At 44.9% G+C, this 19,142-nt stretch overlaps 2 protein-coding genes across 6 annotated transcripts in view; one reads left to right on the top strand and one right to left on the bottom strand.

Annotated features, from left to right (window-relative positions):
* Positions 1 to 3,967: 3,967 nt before the first annotated feature.
* The window catches only part of TDRD9 (tudor domain containing 9), a 115,184-nt gene continuing 100,009 nt past the window's right edge, over positions 3,968 to 19,142 (top strand). For all 3 annotated transcript variants that reach the window (XM_035728297.1, XM_035728298.1, XM_035728296.1), the window contains exon 1: positions 3,968 to 4,207. In XM_035728297.1, coding sequence (XP_035584190.1) covers positions 4,020 to 4,207 — 188 coding nt within the window. In that variant the 5' untranslated portion in view covers positions 3,968 to 4,019. The remainder of the gene's footprint in view (positions 4,208 to 19,142) is intronic.
* On the bottom strand, positions 15,697 to 17,844 carry RD3L (retinal degeneration 3 like). Of its 3 annotated transcripts, XR_003516049.1 has the most exons (4): positions 17,710 to 17,844; positions 17,445 to 17,590; positions 16,764 to 17,069; positions 15,697 to 16,396 (listed from the first exon to the last, which is right to left on the bottom strand). XR_003516049.1 is itself a non-coding variant. In XM_027572701.1 (3 exons), the coding sequence occupies exons 2-3, from the start codon at positions 17,060 to 17,062 to the stop codon at positions 16,099 to 16,101; spliced, it is 597 nt and encodes a 198-aa protein (XP_027428502.1). In that variant the 5' UTR covers positions 17,063 to 17,149; positions 17,445 to 17,583; the 3' UTR covers positions 15,739 to 16,098. The 3 variants fall into 3 exon arrangements, 2 of the variants coding, with proteins under 2 accessions (XP_027428502.1, XP_027428501.1); XM_027572701.1 differs by lacking the exon at positions 17,710 to 17,844 and having other exon boundaries at positions 15,739 to 16,396; positions 16,764 to 17,149; positions 17,445 to 17,583; XM_027572700.1 differs by lacking the exon at positions 17,710 to 17,844 and having other exon boundaries at positions 15,739 to 16,396; positions 17,445 to 17,582.

Here is a 19,142-nt window from a genome sequence, read left to right as displayed (position 1 = left end):
GGTAGGAAACTGCTGACGACAATAAGCATTTCGGAACAACTTACAAATATCATCATAATCTATTTTAAGATAACAAAGCTTTTGAACTTCAAACTCCACTTGAGATCAACAGAATTTTCATGTCTTTTGTTGCAAAGCCAAAACACCCTATGAAAAATACATCTTCAAAGGAAACAATGTTTGAAGACAGAGCCACCCAGCAGATTTATGCAAAGTGCAGAATTCTGCATTTTGCAGCTGAGAAGGTCAGAGAAGACATGAAGGTACTTGGGACACTTCTCCCACTTTGTCAAGAGTGCTGCTTACCGGCACCAACATCATTTATAATTGTCTCAACTGCTTGTTTTCCCTTTGGGTCTGCGGCACAGACTGTTCTGGGAATGAAAATACGCAAAACCTCCACCAAGGCCCATGGCTTCCTCTGTGCTCTAGTCTAAATGTCTACAAGCCTTTTAAGAACTGTCAAGCTGTCCCTTTCAGCTTTGGAGAGGAATGCAAGTTGAGCTGCGCTAATTGAGTATGAAGCACCAAGAACTACCAATGAAATGAAGGGGTCAAATCTATTTTCTGTGACGACACAGAATGCTAACTACAACGCAGGAAAATGGCAATTAAATGAGAACAAATTTTGAAACTGAAGCATCAAGACAGTCTCCTTAAACTGCTGTTAAAAACTCAAAACTCTGGGCACCTGGGTGGCTCAGTTAGTTGGGCGACTGCCTTTGGCTCAGGTCATGATCCTGGAGTCCCGGGATCGAGTCCCGCATCAGGCTTCCTGCTCAGCAGGGAGTCTGCTTCTCCCTCTGACCCTCCCCCCTCTCATGTGCTCTCTCTCTGTCTTTCATTCTCGCTCTCTCAAATAAAGAAAGAAAAGAAAAAAGTTATTAAAAAGCAAAACAAAAAAAACCCCCCTCAAAACTCAAGAGGACTGAGGGAGATAGCAACCCAAAAGTTCAAAGAACATAGAAAAAGTCTTCCAATCATTTTACACCTGTTAAAATGACTAAAATCAAAAAGACAAGAAATAGCAAGTGTTGGCAAGAGAAACACTTGGGAGGAAAAGGAACCCTTGAACACTGTTGGTGGGTATGTAAATTGATGCAGCCACGGTGGAAAACAGTATGGCAGTTCCTCAAAAAATTAAAAATAGAACTACCATATGATCCAATAATTCCAATATTGAATATTGACCTAAAGAAAACAAAAACACTAATTTGACAAGATAAAGCACCCCTATGTTTACTGCAGTATTATTTATAATATCCAAGATATGGAAGCAGTCCAGGTGTCCATTGATAGACAAATGGATAAGGAACACACACACACACACTGGACTATTAGCCATAAAAAGGATGAAATTGTGCCATTTGCAACAACACGGATGGACCTAGAGGGTATTATGCTAAATGAAATTCCCCAAAGAAAGACAAATACCATATGATTTCACTGATATGTGGAATCTTAAAAAAAAATGAATAAACCAACAAGCAGAATTAGACCTATAAATACAGAGAAGAAACTGATGGTTGCCAGAGGGAAGGCGGGCTTGGGTGAAATGGGTGACGTGGAGGGGGAGGTTCAGGCTTCCAGTTATGGAATGAGTAAGTCACGGGACGAAAGGCAGAGTGCAGGGAATCTAGTTGAGTGGTGACAGGTGGCAGCTACACGTGCGGGCAGCTCGGCCTAACGTCTGGTTGTCCAATCCCTACATTGCACACCTGAAACTAGCGTCCCATTGTGCGTCAACGATGCTCAAAAAAAGGAGAAGCCCTCTGGAAAACGTTCTCGTGAAAGGAAACCTCTTCATCTGTCACCTGAAAACGTACGCTGACGCCGACGAGGGGTGATACAGTGTGGAGACACAAAGGGGAGTTTCACAGTCTTTTGAAGTGGTTTCAGTGTATTTTGGGAAATTTAGAACATGTGCTGGCCTTCACATCAAGGATGAAGTTACAGTATTTTTAGTCAATGCTGAACGACATATCAAGAGTCTCAACGACTTTACGATTACATTTTTACTTATTGCAAAACGGGTTCTTTCCCATTGCCAAAGGATGTGTGTGTGAGGGACAGTTTTGCAGGCAGCTGCATCTGGACAGGTCAGAGCCTGAGGCCCAGAGCCCACCATAGACGCTAGTGGTGTGGTCAGGATCTGGACCTGGGGCCCCCGCCCCAGCACCAGGCTGGGCTCTTTTTTTTCCGGGAAACACCTAGCGTGTAACCCCCGCCTCGTCGGCCTTCTGTCGGCACTGTCCCGAAGCGGACCTCCCGCTTGCCACTCTTGGAGCGTTTTCCAGTCCCTCACTAGACTTCCCGGTGTTGGTCAGCGCCACGCTCTTGGATCCCTCCACGTACTCTTTCCCAGCCCTTCCCGAGAGCGCACGGGAGGGCGGGTTAGGCCCGGCACTGGCGGCGGGACGGCTGGCAGGGATTCACGCGACTCTTCTCGTTCTCCCCGCGGGCTTCCTTCCTTTGTATACCTTCGCTGCGTTCCCCCACCCCTGCCTCTTCCTCCAGGCTCTTTCCTAGGGTTCTGTCCTCCACCTTCACTCTCCTAGGGCTCAGTCTGGCCCATTTCAGCGACTCTCGGGGTCTTACCACCCACCCTCTGCGGGCGACCACCCAATCTGCGCCTCTCGCCGCCCCCTTCCCTCGCTGCGGAGGACGCTGCACGTCCGATGCAGGCTTAGGGAAGCAGATGAATATTCCATTTCGTTACGCTGTGGCCCCACAGAACTTCGTCCAGGCCTTCGTCCATGGAGGACCTTCCCCTGTGAATCGTTCCCACCAATCGCCCTTCACATGCCTCCTTCCTGATTATCCTGCAGGCGTCCACTTAGGTGTAATTTTATCCCAGAAGCCCTTCCTGACCTTCTTGCTCCTGTCCCCAGGTCAGGTGCAAGGTGTCCCAGTGTAGCAGCCGGCTGTTCACCTCGACAGTACACACCCAGATCCCTTCTCCCGTCTGCCTCCCACCTCCCACCCTGGGGTGTCTCAGCACGGGACCGCAGCAGCTCTGCCCCGGGCCTGGCACACAGCAGGCGTTCAAGCTCTAGCCCTTGCCGGCCTGAAGCACCACGCCGCGGACATGACCTTCGGGAAAACAGGTGGAGAGCGAGTCAAGACTAAGTTCTTGCACCCCCTGGTGGCTGAGGCCTGGGGCCCCCAGAGCGTCTAGGGGGCTGATTCAGGGACAGCCGCGGCGGCGCAGGCGCGGAGAGGCCGGGCTGGCAGCACGAGGTTCCGGCCGCTTGGGCGCTAGCGCGTTCTGATTGGAGGGCCCGGGCAGGGCGGGGTCAGCGGCACGAGGTTCGGGCTGCGTGGGCGCTGGCGCGTTCTGATTGGAGGGCCCGGGCGGGGCCGGGTCGGCGGCACGAGGTTTGGGCCGCTTGGGCGCTGGCGCGTTCTGATTGGAGGGCCCGGGCAGGGCGGGGTCAGCGGCACGAGGTTCGGGCTGCGTGGGCGCTGGCGCGTTCTGATTGGAGGGCCCGGGCGGGGCCGGGTCGGCTGCACGAGGTTCGGGCTGCGTGGGCGCTGACGCGTTCTGATTGGAGGGCCCGGGCAGGGCGGGGTCAGCGGCACGAGGTTCTGGCTGCGTGGGCGCTGGCGCGTTCTGATTGGAGGGCCCGGGCAGGGCGGGGTCAGCGGCACGAGGTTCGGGCTGCGTGGGCGCTGGCGCGTTCTGATTGGAGGGCCCGGGCGGGGCCGGGTCGGCTGCACGAGGTTCGGGCTGCGTGGGCGCTGACGCGTTCTGATTGGAGGGCCCGGGCGGGGCCGGGTCGGCGGCACGAGGTTTGGGCCGCTTGGGCGCTGGCGCATTCTGATTGGAGGGCCCGGGCAGGGCGGGGTCAGCGGCACGAGGTTCTGGCTGCGTGGGCGCTGGCGCGTTCTGATTGGAGGGCCTGGGCGGGGCGGGGCCGCGTTCCTGGCGTCACCACGTTGCGCCGTCACGTTCCCGAGTCGTCTGTTCCCGCCGCTCCGCGGGGCAGTTGAGACGGCGTCGACGCTAGGCCGGCAGCATGCTGCGCAAGCTCACCCTCGACCAGATCAACGACTGGTTTACGATCGGCAAGACCGTGACGGATGTGGAGCTGCTGGGCTCGCCGCCCGCTTTCCCGGCCGAGGCGGCCAGGGACGAGGCGCAGCGCCGGGACGCGGCCCCAGGCTTGGCCCCCGCGGCCCAGGCCCAGCCCGTGGCGTCCAGGAGGTAGGAGGCCGGAGAGGCGTGGGCGCGGCCCGGGACGGGGGGCGGTGGGTGCGTGGCCTCCCCGGGCGCCGCGTGACTCATCCGTGGCCCCCAGGCTGCCGCGGAGCGAGCTGGCAGTCCCACGGGCCTCATCCAGTGACCCAGGCACTGGGTCCAAGGGCCGAAGAGAGCCTTGGCCCCTTCCGCAGGCCAAGCCACCCCAGACTCTGGTTCCCTTTCTCAGTGTTTTATTGACAGGCCTCGTCTCTTAGAGCCGTTGAGGTTTAGAGAACAGTCGAGCGGAGTCCCGAGGCCTGAGTGCCTCCCTCACCCCCTCCCACAGCTTCCCTGCTGTTCGTGCCTTGCGTTGGTGTCGCTCGTGTGTTACCGCGGAGCAGCCCCTGCGCGCTCGTTCTCAGTAACCCGAGTCGGTGGCGGCGGCGCGTGTGGTTGTGGACAGGCGGCAACCACGGATCCTTGTTTGTCCTGCGTTTCCCATCGTCTTACAGTTGGAATCAGAGCGCGCATTGCCTTTTCAGAGTGGCTGCTTTGATTTTGCAACACGCAGTTAGGTTTCCTTCATATTTTCTTGTGGCTTGGTAGCTTTTTTTTTATTTTCTATGAGTGCTGAATAACATTCCATGTTGTGGATGGATGTAGCACAATCTGCATTCAGCTACGGAAGGATGCCGGGTGGCTTCCAAGTTTTGACAATTATGAGTAAAGCTGTGGTAAACATTTCTGTGCAGGTTTTTGTGGGTCAAAAGTTTTCGCCCATTTGGGTGAATATTAAGCGGTTGGAATGCTGGATCTTTGTTCAGTTTTATTAATGCTCTTCCTCCCACTATTTTTTTTTAAGGATTTTTTTATTTACTCCAACTATTTTTTGACTGAAGTAACTGCTGTTCATCTGTTCCCATGATTTTGGTGGAAATAAAAAGGCAAGAGGAGGCCTTCCGTTTTTTAGAGAACCCAGATCGGGTGTGTAGAAACACCTCTCTCTCCAAAGCAGGCCAGTGTGGAAGTACTCCCCTCTTGGGAGTATCTGTGTCACTGCTTGGACCGCGACCCCCCCCCCCCCCCCCGCCCCACCCCAAGTTCAACGCCTTTTACAGCTGAAAGGGTGGTTTTTGTTTTTTACTTTCTAAAAAAGTTACTCTTGTTTGTTGGCTCCATCAAGTTTTCATAAGCTTCAGGCCCTTGTAGAGTCAAGGGCAACTTGGGATCTTTGGTACATTTTTTTCTTGGATACAGGGAGGGGACAAAGAGAGCCTCGTGCAGCTTTAGAGCGGCTGTTTTATTTCTGTTTTGCACACTTTGTTTCCTTGAAGAGTGCTGGTGAATGGTCCTGTAGACTATCCTGTCTCTTTAACGCTCCTCTGCTTGTAACAGGCAGAGCTGTACTGCTTTTATTTACTTATTTATTTTTTAATATTTTAAGATTCATTTTAAATAATTTTTATGTTAATCACCATACATTACATCATTAGTTTTTGATGTAGTGTTCCATGATTCATTGTTTGTGCACAACACCCAGTGCTCCATGCAGAATGTACCTTCTTTAATGCCCATCACCAGGCTAACCCTTCCCCCCACCCCCCTCCCCTCTAGAACCCTCAGTTTGTTTTTCAGAGTCCATCGTCTCTCATGGTTCCTCTCCCCCTCTGACTTCCCCCCCTTCATTCTTCCCCTCCTGCTATCTTTTTTCTTTTTTCTTAAAATATGTTGCATTATTTGTTTCAGAAGTACAGATCTGTGACTCAACAGTCTTGCACAATTCACAGTGCTCACCATAGCACATACCTTCCCCAATGTCTATCACCCAGCCACCCCCTCCCTCCCACCCCCCACCACTCCAGCAACACTCCCTTTGTTTCCTGAGATTAAGAAATCCTCATATCAGTGAGGTCATAGGATACATGTCTTTCTCTGATTGACTTATTTCACTCAGCATAATACCCTCCAGTTCCATCCACGTCATTGCAAATGGCAAGATCTCATTCCTTTTGATGGCTGCATAATATTCCATTGTGTATATATACATCTTCTTTATCCATTCATCTGTCGATGGACATCTTGGCTCTTTCCACAGTTTGGCTATTGTGGACGTTGCTGCTATAAACATTGGGGTGCACGTACCCCTTCGGATCCCTACATTTGTATCTTTGGGGTAAATACTTAGTAGTGCAATTGCTAGATCGTATGGTAGCTCTATTTTCAACTGTTTGAGGAGCCTCCATACTGTTTTCCAGAGGGGTTGCACCAGCTTGCATTCCCACCAACAGTGTAGGAGGGTTCCCCTTTCTCCACATCCCCGCCAACATCTGTCGTTTCCTGACTTGTTAAGTTTAGCCATTCTGACGGGTGTGAGGTGGTATCTCATTGAGGTTTTGATTTGGATTTCCTTGATGCCGAGTGATGTTGAACACTTTTTGATGTGTCTGTTGGCCATTTGGATGTCTTCTTTGGAAAAATGTCTGTTCATGTTTTCTGCCCATTACTTGATTGGGTTATTTGTTCTTTGGGTGTTGAGTTTGATAAGTTCTTTATAGATTTTGGATACTAGCCCTTTATCTGATATGTCATTTGCAAATATCTTCTCCCATTCTGTCGGTTGTCTTTTGGTTTTGTTGACTGTTTCTTTTGCTGTGCAAAAGCTTTTTATCTTGATGAAATCCCAATAGTTCATTTTTGCCCTGGCTTCCCTTGCCTTTGGCGATATTTCTAGGAAGAAGTTGCTGTGGCTAAGGTCTCTTTTTCTCAGCCTTTTTATTTTCCATCATTTGGTCTTCTATGTCACTGATTCTCTCTTCTGCCTCATTTATCCTAGCAGTTAGTGCCCCCATTTTTGATTGCACCTCATTAATAGCGTTTTTGATTTTGACTTGGTTAGATTTTCATTCTTTGATTTCTCCAGAAAGGGTTTCTCTAATAACTTCCATGCTTTTTTCAAGCCCAGCTAGTATCTTTAAAGTCATGATTCTGAACTCTAGGTCCGACATCGTACTAATGTCCATATTGAGTAGGTCCCTGGCTGACGGTACTACCTCTTGTTCTTTTTGCTGAGGTGATTTTTTTCATCTTGTCACTTTGTCCAGAGGAGAACAGATGAATGAGAGAACAGAAGGCTAACAGGTTAACAACGTCCCCAGCAAATATACTCTATACGAATCAGAAAAGACCTGAAACCAGGGGACAAGAAAGGGAAAGAAAGAAGAGACAAAAAAAGGAAAAAGAAAAAGATAAAAACAAAAACAGAACAAAACAAAAAAAAACAGAATATGATCAAATATGATCAGGCTAGTGCATGGATCAGTGCCACACACTAGCTTTTGGACATATTTTGGTCTCTTAGAAGAAAGTGCCTGCTAAAATTTTAAAGGAAGAAAGACATATATGTATAAAATAAGGGTTGATACAATGAAGGGATGGAAGATGACTGTAAAGATGAAAATTATAAAAGATTTTATAAAAGGAATTGATAAGTTGTTTTTAAAAAGAAAGAAGATTTAAAAAGAAAAAGAAAAAAGAAAAAAAAAGGGAGAGAATGTGATCAGGCAGGAGAATAGAACAAAGCCATACACTAGTGATTTAGGGTATATTTTGATCTGTTAGAAGAAACTGTATCTCAAAATTTTAAAAAGAGAAGAACTTATATATATATATATATATATATATATATATATATATATATATGCGCCAAAAATAAGGGTAACTACTATGAAGGGATAAAAATATGACTCTTCCAGAAAGTGGTCACTTTTCTGTTCAGAGTGCTGTTACTAGTCTTATTTTCGATCTCCTGTTGAGTTCGTAGGTGTTCAGAATGGTTTGATCCCTATTCAGCTGAATTCCTGAGACCAGACGAAATCCAGGTCTCCTACTCCTCCGCCATCTTGCTCCGCCCCCCTCTATTGCTTTTAAATAGCTCATTGTGTGGTAGTGGAAGTAAATTATTGACCTTTTCAGAAACTGGAAGTACAGATTTAAATGTTCTTCTAACTACTAAGGATCAATTTTTAAAATTTCCAGTCCTTCATGGACTGAGACGTTGAAAAATCAATAAGAATGAAGTGTCAGAGTAATGGAATGAAAACAAAGTATAAGCCCATTTAAAATATAGTCAACGCGTAAAATTATTTTGTAAAATTGTCATAAACATTTCAACTTCCATAGGTAAGTAGAAACAGGCAAATAACTAAAGACGGGCAGATAACGTTGAGGTTTGCTTGTCTGTATAGTGCTTTGAGTCTGGGTAGTACTTCTGGAAGTCCCGTCCTGGGCCTTTACCGCATACCTAATGCCAGAGGTTCTACGATGTAGTAGGCTCTCAAATATAGTTATATTACTGCATTTTTGAAATAACCCCTTGACGTTGATGGCATTATCTTGATTTTGTAGAAATCTGAAGGAAACAGATTTGGGTGGTAAAGTGGCTTGCCTGACTGATAGAATGATCCACACCCTCCACCCCACAAAAAGAAAACCACTAGAACCTGTGACTACCTTATATTACATGGCAAAAGGGATTTTGCTGATATAATAACTAAGGTTTTAGATCCTAAAATAGGGAGATTACCTGGATTGTCTAATCACATGAACCTTAAAAACAGAGATCTTCTCCGACTGGAGCCAGGGATTTGAAACATGAGAGGGACTTGACCAGTTGTTGCTAGACTGAGCCACAAAGGAAGTAGAAGAATGTGGGCAGTTGGGGGCAAAGATGGGATCCTGGCTGACAGCCTTTAGGGAAATGGGGACCTCCGTCTTACAGCTTAAAGGAACTGAATTTGGCTGACAACCTTAATGATCCTGTTATAGTGAATGCAGCCTTGCTAACGTTTTTTTTTTTTTTTTTTTTTTGGAGAGAGGGAGAGGGCACGGGGGTGGGGGACAGCGGGACAGAGACAGAATCTTTTTTTTTTTTTTAAAGATTTTATTTATTTATTTGAGAGAGAGAATGAGAGAGAGAGAGCAAGCACATGAGAGGGGGGAGGGTCAGAGGGAGAAGCAGACTCCCTGCCGATCAGGGAGCCCGATGTGGGACTCGATCCCGGGACTCCAGGATCATGACCTGAGCCGAAGGCAGTCACTTAACCAACTGAGCCACCCAGGCGCCCCAGAGACAATCTTTAGCAGGCTTCATGATCAGCGTGGAGCCGTATGTGGGGCTCAATCTCAGGACCCGGAGATCATTACCTGAGCCAAAATCAAGAGACGGAGGCTTAACTGACTGAGCCACCCAACCAACATCTTGATTTTGGCCTCATGGGACCTTGAGCAGAGGACCTAGTTGAGTCCACCTGAAGTTCTGATTTACAGAAACTGTGAGAGGATAGATTTGTATTGTTTCAAACTGCTGAATTGCTGAGTTTGTGGTAATTTGTTACAGCAGCAACAGAAAACTAATACAGTGGTAGAGTTGGGATTGACTTAGGGTGAGCTGACCTGAAGGCCAGTCTCAGCCACAGTGGCTGGCTTGTTGACTAATGTCTTTCCAGAAAGGAGACTTTGAGTAGGTTTTGACGTTGGTGAGAAAAACATTTGACGTACAGGAAGACAGGCTTTACAAGCATAGGATATCACATAGTGAAACCACGTCTGAGAGGACAGTCAGCCTAAGTAGCTTAGAGTAGCTCTCTGGAGTTCAGTCCACAAGAGCACTGTTAAATCAGCTTTATAGGTCGTGTGAGTAGTGACCACCAGCATTAAAAGAAGAGAAATAGGGGCGCCTGGGTGGCTCAGTTGGTTAAGCGACTGCCTTCAGCTCAGTCCCGCATCGGGCTCCCTGCTCAGCAGGGAGTCTGCTTCTCCCTCTGACCCTATCCCCTCTCATGTGCTCTCTCTCTCTCATTCTTTCTCTCAAATAAATAAATAAAATCTTTAAAAAAAAAAGAGAGAGAAATAGAAAATATCAGACCCTTTAGCACCTTAAAGTGTACTTTGTCCCAGAGAAGACTTTCCCACTATATCCGGTGGTTCCTTTTTACGTAATTCAGTGTTTCCTTCTTGGCACATCTCAGGCGGGTTAAGTGCCTGCTGTGTTGAGCTTTGTGTCAGGGGACACAGGTGCACAACAGTCTCAGTCCTTCTGACAAGGGAAGTCCCATTTTATAGCTGAGGTTCAGATCACTTGTTAAGAAAGTTACTTCCATCCCTTGTGTTATTATGTTGTAAGGATGGATGTGTTTGACTCCACGTATAAGTATATTAGTTTTTCCTTTTTTTTTTTTTTTTTAAAGATTTTATTTATTTATTCATGAGAGACAGAGAGAGAGAGAGAGAGAAGCAGAGGGAGAAGCAGGCTCCCAAGGAGCAGGGAGCCCAATGTGGGACTCGATCCCAGGACCCTGGGATCATGACCTGAGCTGAAGGCAGACGCTTAACCATCTGAGCCACCCAGGCGCCCAGTTTTTCCTTTTTGCCTTGTTGTTTTTCAGTATATAGGCTTTGCACAGATGTTAATGTGTGTGTCATTCTCCAAGGACTCTTATTTTCTGTTCACTCACAAAGGCCATGTCTTTTTAAAGACCTTCTTATCTGTTTAACAGATTTAGTTTGGTAGGTCACTTTGCCATTAAAGTGTTCTGTATCTGTGTGCCACTGGAGTGGAGTAGCTGTGTGAGAGAGAATAGGGGAGCTCAGAGGGAATGGAGCTGGGTCCAGAACTGTCCCTGAAATCAGGGAGGACTTTCTACTTCATCTGAGGCTACTGGGCAACCATTGGAGGGCACTCTAGGGTTGTGAGCAGAGCTGTGACATGACTTAAGGCTTTAACGATCCCTGCTGTGTGGAATGGACTGGAGAGGGCCTAGGGCAGAAGCAGGGAGATCAGGGAAGAGTCTGTTGGTATCATCTTTGACATCACCTTTATGTGTCAGCTTGGCTGGGCCATCATGCCTGTATTTGGCCCAGCATGATTCTGGATGTTTCTGTGAAGGTGGTTTTTGAATGAAATTAACATTTGAGTGGATGGATTTTTAGTAAAGCAGATTACCTTCCGAATTGTGGGTGGGCCTCATCAAATCAGTTGAAGACATGGCTAGCGAAAAGACTGACCTCCTGAAACAGGACGGAATTCTGCCAAATCCCTTTAGACTCGGACTGCAACTTCTCCTTGGGTTTCTAGCCTGCTGGCCTAGCTAATTCCTTAAAATAAATCTCTCTCTCTCTGTGTACGCACTGGTCCTGTTGGTTTCTTTCCTCTGGAGAACGCTCACTAACACGGCATCCCAGGAGAGAGGGTGGTCGGTTAGACCAGGACTGTAGCAGTGGGGGTGGTAAGCGTAGCGTAGTTTGCGTATGTTTCTAAGACAGAGGCGAGGCCTTTGTAGCTGGACCAGATACAGAACATGAGTGGGGAGGCCAGTCATGGGCGACACCAAGGTTTCTGGCTGAGCAGCTGGAGCATGTTGCCATTTACTGAGAAAGGAAGACTTCAGGAGGGGCTGGTGGATGGGGAAGCGGTAGGAGTTTGATTCGAACACTCTAACTTGATATTACTAGTGGGTACTGTAGATGTGGGCAGTAAATATAAGCATCTGGAGTTGAGGAGAGAAATCTGGCTAGAGCCAGATGTTTGGGGATTTAAGGCTTTGAGACAAATGATCTCACCCACACTATGGGTGGTGGATCCTAGTGGGTGATTGAGTGCGGAGGGAGAGGAGGTCCAAGGACCCAGGCCTGGAGCCCTTGAACATTTAGAGGTTGACAAGATGGAATGAACAAAGGAGGGTGAGAAGGAGCAGCTGGAAGGCTCAGAAGAAAACCAAGCGAGTGACCCTCCCCACTTGAAGTAAACAGCTGTTTGCCCAGTACCCCATGTGCTTTTCTTAGTACCTGTATGGAATTCCTTTATGTTGTTTTCCCCATGTAAGACTTTCGTGAGTTAACAGATTATCAGCAAATCTCCACCTCCTAGTGCCTGACATACTGTAGGAACCCAGATACTTGTTTGCATGAATGAACTGCCTTAGTAGATCCCAGTTATTGATTGCTTATGATATACTGGAAATGAGAGTGGCCTCCTTATCCACTCCTGCCTTGACTGAATCATGAAATCTGCCTTACTCCTTTGATCATAGCTGATTTCCCTAAGGGGTGTGTGTGTGTGTGTATGTGTGTTTTCAATCCAATGAAAATCAAAATATCCTGGCAACTGTACTGTAAAATGTTTCCAGGATAAGAGCACACTTCACTGTTTATACTTTCACCACCCCGGACTAAGTAAACCACCATCATCTCTTTCCTGGATTATTGCAAAAGGCTTCTATTTTTATCCTCCTAGCTTCCATCCTTGCCCTCCAACAATTTATTCTAGCACCTAGAAGAATACCTGGCATGAAGTAGATGCTCAGTTACTATTTGTTAAATGAGCAAATTTTTATGTAAACATTCACTCCCAAGGTTCTTTGAGTAGGTGTACGGCTTTCTGTGGATAGATTGCCATTAGAACAAAATGCAGACTCTGTCGTGGCTTGCCAGGCCTTCCTCCATCTGGCGTCTGCCTAATCTGCTGTACTCTGGCCACACTGGCATTTTTTCTGTGTCTGGAAGACACTGAACTCATTTCTGCCTTGGGGCTTCTGCATCTACCCCTCTGCCTGGAATGCCCCCCCGCAGTCCAGTTTCTTCCCGTGACTGAGTGCTCTCCTCATTCTGGGCCCTGTTCCAATGTCTTACTTCTTGCAGAGGTCTCCTATGGCCTCCACAGCTGCACAAGTCCTCCCACACCTCCTCTCTCTGCCTCTCTAATCTCTTTCAACATTTTTTTTCTCCTCTAAAGCCCTTACCATGTGCCCCAAGTCTTATTTGTTTGTGAGGTATTTTTGGTTCCTCTGCCCTCCGGAATGGTTCTGAGATTCTGGCTTATAGAATTGGATGGCTTGGTGGTGGTGTCATGTACTGAGCTTAAGATTTAAATAGCTATGGGCGCCTGGGTGGCTCAGTTGGTTAAGCGACTGCCTTCAGCTCAGGACATGATCCTGGAGTCCCGGGATCCAGTCCCGCATCGGGCTCCCTGCTCAGCGGGGAGTCTGCTTCTCCCTCTGACCCTCTTTCCTCTCGTGCTCTCTCTCATTCTCTCTCTTTCAAAATAAAAAAAAAAATCTTAAATAAAAAAAGCAAATTTCTTTGTTAAAAAAAAGATTTAAATAGCTGTGCTTTTCGTTTGTGGATGTATGTTGTTTTGATTCCTTTGTTTCTTTCTTGATTTTTATTTATCCTTTCAAAAAACAAACTCTGTGCTTGCCTGTGGGCATCCAAGAGGAGGTGTGTCAAGTAGGCAATTGACTATGCATTTGGAGCTCAGAGAGTAGGTCGAGGCTGGAGGGGTGCAGGGGCCTGACAGAGTGACATGAATCCCCAAGCTCTTGTTCCCTGATACCGGGCAAGCCATTGAACGTGTCCAAGGCTGTTTGTTCATCTGCCAAGTGGGACTAATATTACCTACTTTCGAGGAAAGGATTGAATGAGAGTATATATGCAGTGCCTCGCACAGTGTCTGGCATGTGGAAGAATGACTTTAACACTGTTAAATGGATTGGGCTGGTTGATAATGCTAACTCTTGAGAGCTTATGATGTGTCACATATGCAGAGTACTTTTATGTGGATTAATGTATTTACACCTCACTATTTCCTAGCTAAAGCTTTTAGTCATTGCGTCAATACTCTCTCTTTATAAAACATGCCTGAAGCTTTCCTGGTATTCTTCTCCCCCATCCGCACCCCCCTTATGTTTTTGAGGTTCATCTTCCTCCCAACTTTAGGTACTATAACCAGCCCAAAGTATAGAAGCAGGATCTGTTAATATTTAGGAAGTTATTTGTGTTAAAATTTCTATTTGATTTGTAGATTTTCTAGGAACAACTATAGCTTTAAATTACATACACCAATGCTCTCACTGGAAATGTGGTTATTAGGTTATTGTCAAAACAAACAGAGATGGAGACTTTGCGTACCAAAATGCAGTGTATTTCTTCCACTCCCCTTTAAAGTCTGGTTGTGGAATTGATTGCGTCATGGGTGACTTAGAGCAGCGTGGGGTTCATGTTCCTCCTTGACTAGTGGGTCACCTAACTGTCTGCAGCTTCTTCAGTTGCAGGAAGCTTCGGACAGGGGGGACTTGAGAAAATCCTCTTCTTCCTGTCTGGACAGGGAGCATGGCACCTCTCAGAAGTGTGGTGGGCTTGGTCATTTCTTTTGTGCGGTGGCTGATGGAGATGCCTTGTGGAGAGAATGGAGTGTTTGTGGCCTCTTTCTGGTGTGTTTTTCCTAACCCACATGGTGAGGTGGCCAGTTCTAGTGCCGCATTTCGTAGACAAACTCCATGTTGTTTAAAACAGAAATTTTGGGGCGCCTGGGTGGCTCAGTCGGTTAAGCGACTGCCTTCAGCTCAGGTCATGATCCTGGAGTCCCGGGATCGAGTCCCACATTGGGCTCCCTGCTCGGCAGGGAGTCTGCTTCTCCCTCTGGCTCTCTTCCCTCTTGTGCTCTCTGTCTCTCATTCTCTCTCTCAAATAAATAAATAAAATCTTAAAAAAAAAAACAAATTTTGTTATCACTATTGAGGCAATAATATTAAAACTCTATTTTTAATGTATTCACTGGACAATAATCAATTATGCACTTCTGGGGATACTTAGCTCTTCCACAATTTCTACTTTAAGACTTTTATAGTGATTAAAGAGTCATAAATAGCTCATGAAAACAATCAAAAGGGAACAGGAATGAGAGGTGTCTTTATTTTAGATCCACTTAGGGCTGTGTTTCCACTCGTCTTATTAAACCCTGGTCAGGTTGACACCATTTATGACACAGGATTAAAGACCAAATTGAAGCTCGTTCAGAATGGTGTAGATGTTGGCCAAGAGTCCAGGAAAAAATTCAGAAGGGTTTTTTTTTTGGAGTGGATATTGAGTTCTAGTCTTCAATATTTTTCCTCTTAGATGGGGAAAAAACAGCAAATCTCTAAATATAAAGTAAACATTAGGTTCCTTGGACTTTTAAGATGATAAAGATCCTAGGACTTTATAAAAAAAAATCCAGTGATTAGTTTTCTACTTTAATGAAATTATGAAATATTGAATTTTGTATATTGAATATTTGCTATATTTTTAGAGAGGACTGGAGGGGCAGAGGGAGAGAGAGAATCTTAAGCAGGATCCATGCTCAGCAGGGAGCCCAACCTGGGGCTCGATCCCACGACCCTGAGATCATGACCTGAGCCGAAATCAAGAGTTGGAGGCTTAACTGACTAATAAGCCACCCAGGGGCCCCAGAATATTTGTTATTTTCAATGAACCCAGCCTGTTTCTTTTTAATGATACAATATAGCTCTATATTTTTTACTTTCCCCTTGTGTTAATTGAGATTAAAAGTGTTGTAATTATTAACAACTTTGAACGGTGAAGTAAAGCACTACTTAGTCTTTAAACTGCACATTATTTTCTCTGTCACTGCCCATCTTCCCCTTCCCCGCTGAGAATGACTGAGCTGGAATCATTTCTGTGTTATATTGTAAAAGCAAGATTCACATCAATCATTTATTTTATTCTATACATAGCTTCCTTTCGGAATAAAAGTCAAGGTTAATGTCTAATTTTCACACAGAATTTGTCCAGTTCCATACTTGTTCCTGTGAGATGTGTTTGAAGTCTAAGAAAATACTTCAAATGTGTTTTTCAGTCTTTAGGAATCATTTTAGTTAAAAGTATACAGTTCAATAAAACATTGCATTTTTAGAGCGGATAAAAAAGGAACACTATTTGAAACATAGGATGCATAGTTAAAAACTACTTAACATCTGACTTTGCAACAGAGAAACATGAAATCACATTACTTTTTTGTATTCTTAATATTAAGAGTTCTGCTTCTAAAGATGGCCATAAAAACTTCTCTGGTTATAAGTGACTTAACTTGATGGGTAATAATATGGTAGGTTCCATATTCTATGCGAGAATGCTGGGAACCTGTTCTTTGTGGTTTTGTCCACGTAACTAGAAATCGTGGGTATTTCGTCTTTATTGGAACCCCTGGAGCTTGTGCCCAGGATCACAGAAGGAACAGGACAGTCTGTGTTCCCTGACTCTTCCGCGCCTTCTTGCTGGTTACCTTTGTTAGTACTGTTTAGGAAGTCTTTCAGAACTTGCTTGAAGATGTAAACTATTTCCCATGGCAGTACATCATTTTCTGCTAAAACTTCTCGAAATCTGCAGGGAAACCAGTAATGAACATTCAGTTCAGAAACTTTCTTTTTTCATACCTGTTTATCTCCAAAGTACAGCTTAAATAACATGATCCTATAGTAGTCGCTCACCTTTTTGAGTAATCTGCTCATTCCTTTAAAATTAAGCTTCTTAGTAAAGAAATTCTGAATATGGTTTAAACATATTTCCTAGCCAGTAAGATGTCAATGGATATTTTTGTCCAGTCTATCCTTGGGGATTTTGGTTGCCAGGTTTTTGATACACATGATTAAAGAATTTACATGATAGAATACAATTTCCAGTCTAGATGTATGAGGAACTTAGACTTGACAGTAGCAGAATATCACAAAAGAGAACATAGTATTTTTACCTGCTGAGAATAGTTCCAGTTTGACAAGGCTGAACTTGTGAGCAAAGGACTTCAAGTTGTCTTTGTTCCGTAGCTGGGATGGTCGTGTGGAGATTCTGGTAGTTTCTCAGCCAGTTGTAATCCACACCTGTTTTTTTAACTTTTTGTTCATTTTCGATCTCCTGTATTAATCTCTCTCGCTCCTTCAGGTGCCACTTTAATTCCCGAAGCAGAGTCTTTGTCACTACGTCGGAGCCAGGATAGTGTGTAGGTTTGTAGGAATCATATTTTGGCCATTTCATCCAGCCAAAAAGTGGCATTTTTAGCCTATGGAAATATCCTCACTTATTTATTTGCATAAAATGTTGTGGTTCTGATGAGCAATATCTTTCCTTGTAATAAATTTGCTAGAAAAGTGCATGAGTTTTTCACTGGTCAGAATAAGATTAGAACATGGATTAAAGCTTTTCAGTCTCTAACTAGGTCAGTACCAAAAACCAAGCTTTGAAAATACGTTTATGTAGCTAAGCAGAAATGAAATATACAAAGAGATAATCACCAGACTGAACATTCTCTGAAAATTAACACTGACACTTGGCTATAAAAAGTTCTTAGGAGGCTTTACAATATTAACGTATAAGAAGTGCTATCTATAAACACACTTTTGACTTAGGTTTTGTGCAGAAAATGTTTAAAGCGTACCTGGTAAGCTGGTGGATCCGATGTGGTGATGCTGCCAAAGAGCTTGCTTGAATTAGTGATGAAGCTGTGTTTTACTCAGGCATATGTTGTTCTCCTGGATGTATCCCCTGTTGGAAGGAATGAGCCTCCTTATTTACCCACTGAAACTGTATTTGAAATAAATAAGTTTCTATGTTAGGAATGAGGTTGTGATGTCTTCATTTAGGGAGACTGCTCATTAATTCACCTTGTAAGGAAGCTAGAAGAAATGACAAAAATAACTTACCATTCATTCTTCGCAAATTATATAATGGTCTACCTTTTGAACGTAGCTCAGTCTATTTGAAAAAGATGCCGGCAGCAGTGGGCTCTGGTCCTAAATGCACTCAGACTTATCTTTGGTAATGAAATGAGAACAATAGCGTGAGGCACCACGGATGTGCTCCCAGCTACGGTGAAGACTGTCGCATGGTGCGATGCTCTGCTATGCATAGCTGTAGGTCACAGTTTAGTGCTGTATTTTTATGCCTGTAGAGCTCTAAAAATAACCACACTGCTTTTATTCTTCAGCTTAACTTTCAGGCCATCTAGAAGCCAGGTCACTGTCCCCTCCAATGAAAGCAGGAAAAAACGGATCAGTCTTGACGATTTGCAAAGTACCCATTTTGAGAAAATTTGTTATGATTGAGCAAAGTAGGCAAAGAATGCTGATATCCATCATGTGAAATATTTAGTAAAGGTTATTTTTTGTACACATTCTCTCTTTTTATTTATTTATTTATTTATTTTTTATTTATTTATTTGACAGAGACAGAGAGATAGTGAGAGCAGGAACACAAGCAGGGAGAGTGGGAGAGGGAGAAGCAGGCTTCCCGTGGAGCAGGGAGCCCGATGCGGGGCTCGATCCCAGGGCCCTGGGATCATGACCTGAGCTGAAGGCAGACACTTAACGACTGAGCCACCCAGGCGCCCCTGTTTCTCTTTTTAAATAGTAGTTAAATTTATATATTTAAGCAAGTTGTAATGCCAGAGGACATAAATGCTCAAGTAGGTAACTCTAAAATATAATTTATAATCTCTTTAAAAACATAGCAATAATAGATTAAGGTTAGGAAAAAATAGAGATCTAAGAACATACAAAATTGAAAACAAAGTCTTATAATTCATTATAGAAGATCTAATATTAGAGTGTTTTCCTTTGGAGCTGAAGGTGAGACGCTTACACTTACTGCTTGGGTGAGTACCAATGATGCGTAATGCTCATTATTGTGCTATTTTTCATTCAGGTACTGTGTGTCTTTTGCTCAAGAGTGGACGGGTCTTATACTCTCTAGTTCTATGTTAAATGACTGCATGGTGGCTTTTTCTTTTATAACATTTGTTTCTTCCCTTGCTTTTTCCAGCAAGTGAACCATGAGGAACAGACGGGGTTTACATCAGACCTGTATGTCATGCATGATCAGGAGTGATGTGTGTGGTCAGCCTGGAGCTCCTACTGCTTGTCTGTGAGAAAAAGCCCAATGTCAGCATTCATTCTCTTCAATGAGAAGGTTTTCATATTACATTGTGTAGAGTACGAAAAGGAGAGGAGAGGAAAATTTATCATGACACAAGTGTCCTACCAGATTTTCTGCCAAAGTCACGATGAATCCTGACACTTCTCCCTTTGAATAACCTCGTTATTGCTTTAATTCTTAAAATTTTTGCCTCTGAGGACAA

This window comes from Zalophus californianus, chromosome 6 (assembly GCF_009762305.2).
Source record: "Zalophus californianus isolate mZalCal1 chromosome 6, mZalCal1.pri.v2, whole genome shotgun sequence".
NCBI lineage: Eukaryota > Metazoa > Chordata > Mammalia > Carnivora > Otariidae > Zalophus > Zalophus californianus.
The sequence above is the reverse complement of the archived record's forward strand: the minus strand, read 5'-3'. Positions and strand labels throughout refer to the sequence as shown.

Bases quoted from the DNA above. Each gene is read 5' to 3' on its own strand.
- RD3L (XM_027572701.1), bottom strand. From the start codon at position 17,062: ATGCCACTTTTTGGCTGGATGAAATGGCCAAAATATGATTCCTACAAA. The intron at 16,397-16,763 runs GTAAAAATACTA...GTTTCCCTGCAG, and splicing joins ACTGGAACTATTCTCAGCAG to ATTTCGAGAAGTTTTAGCAG.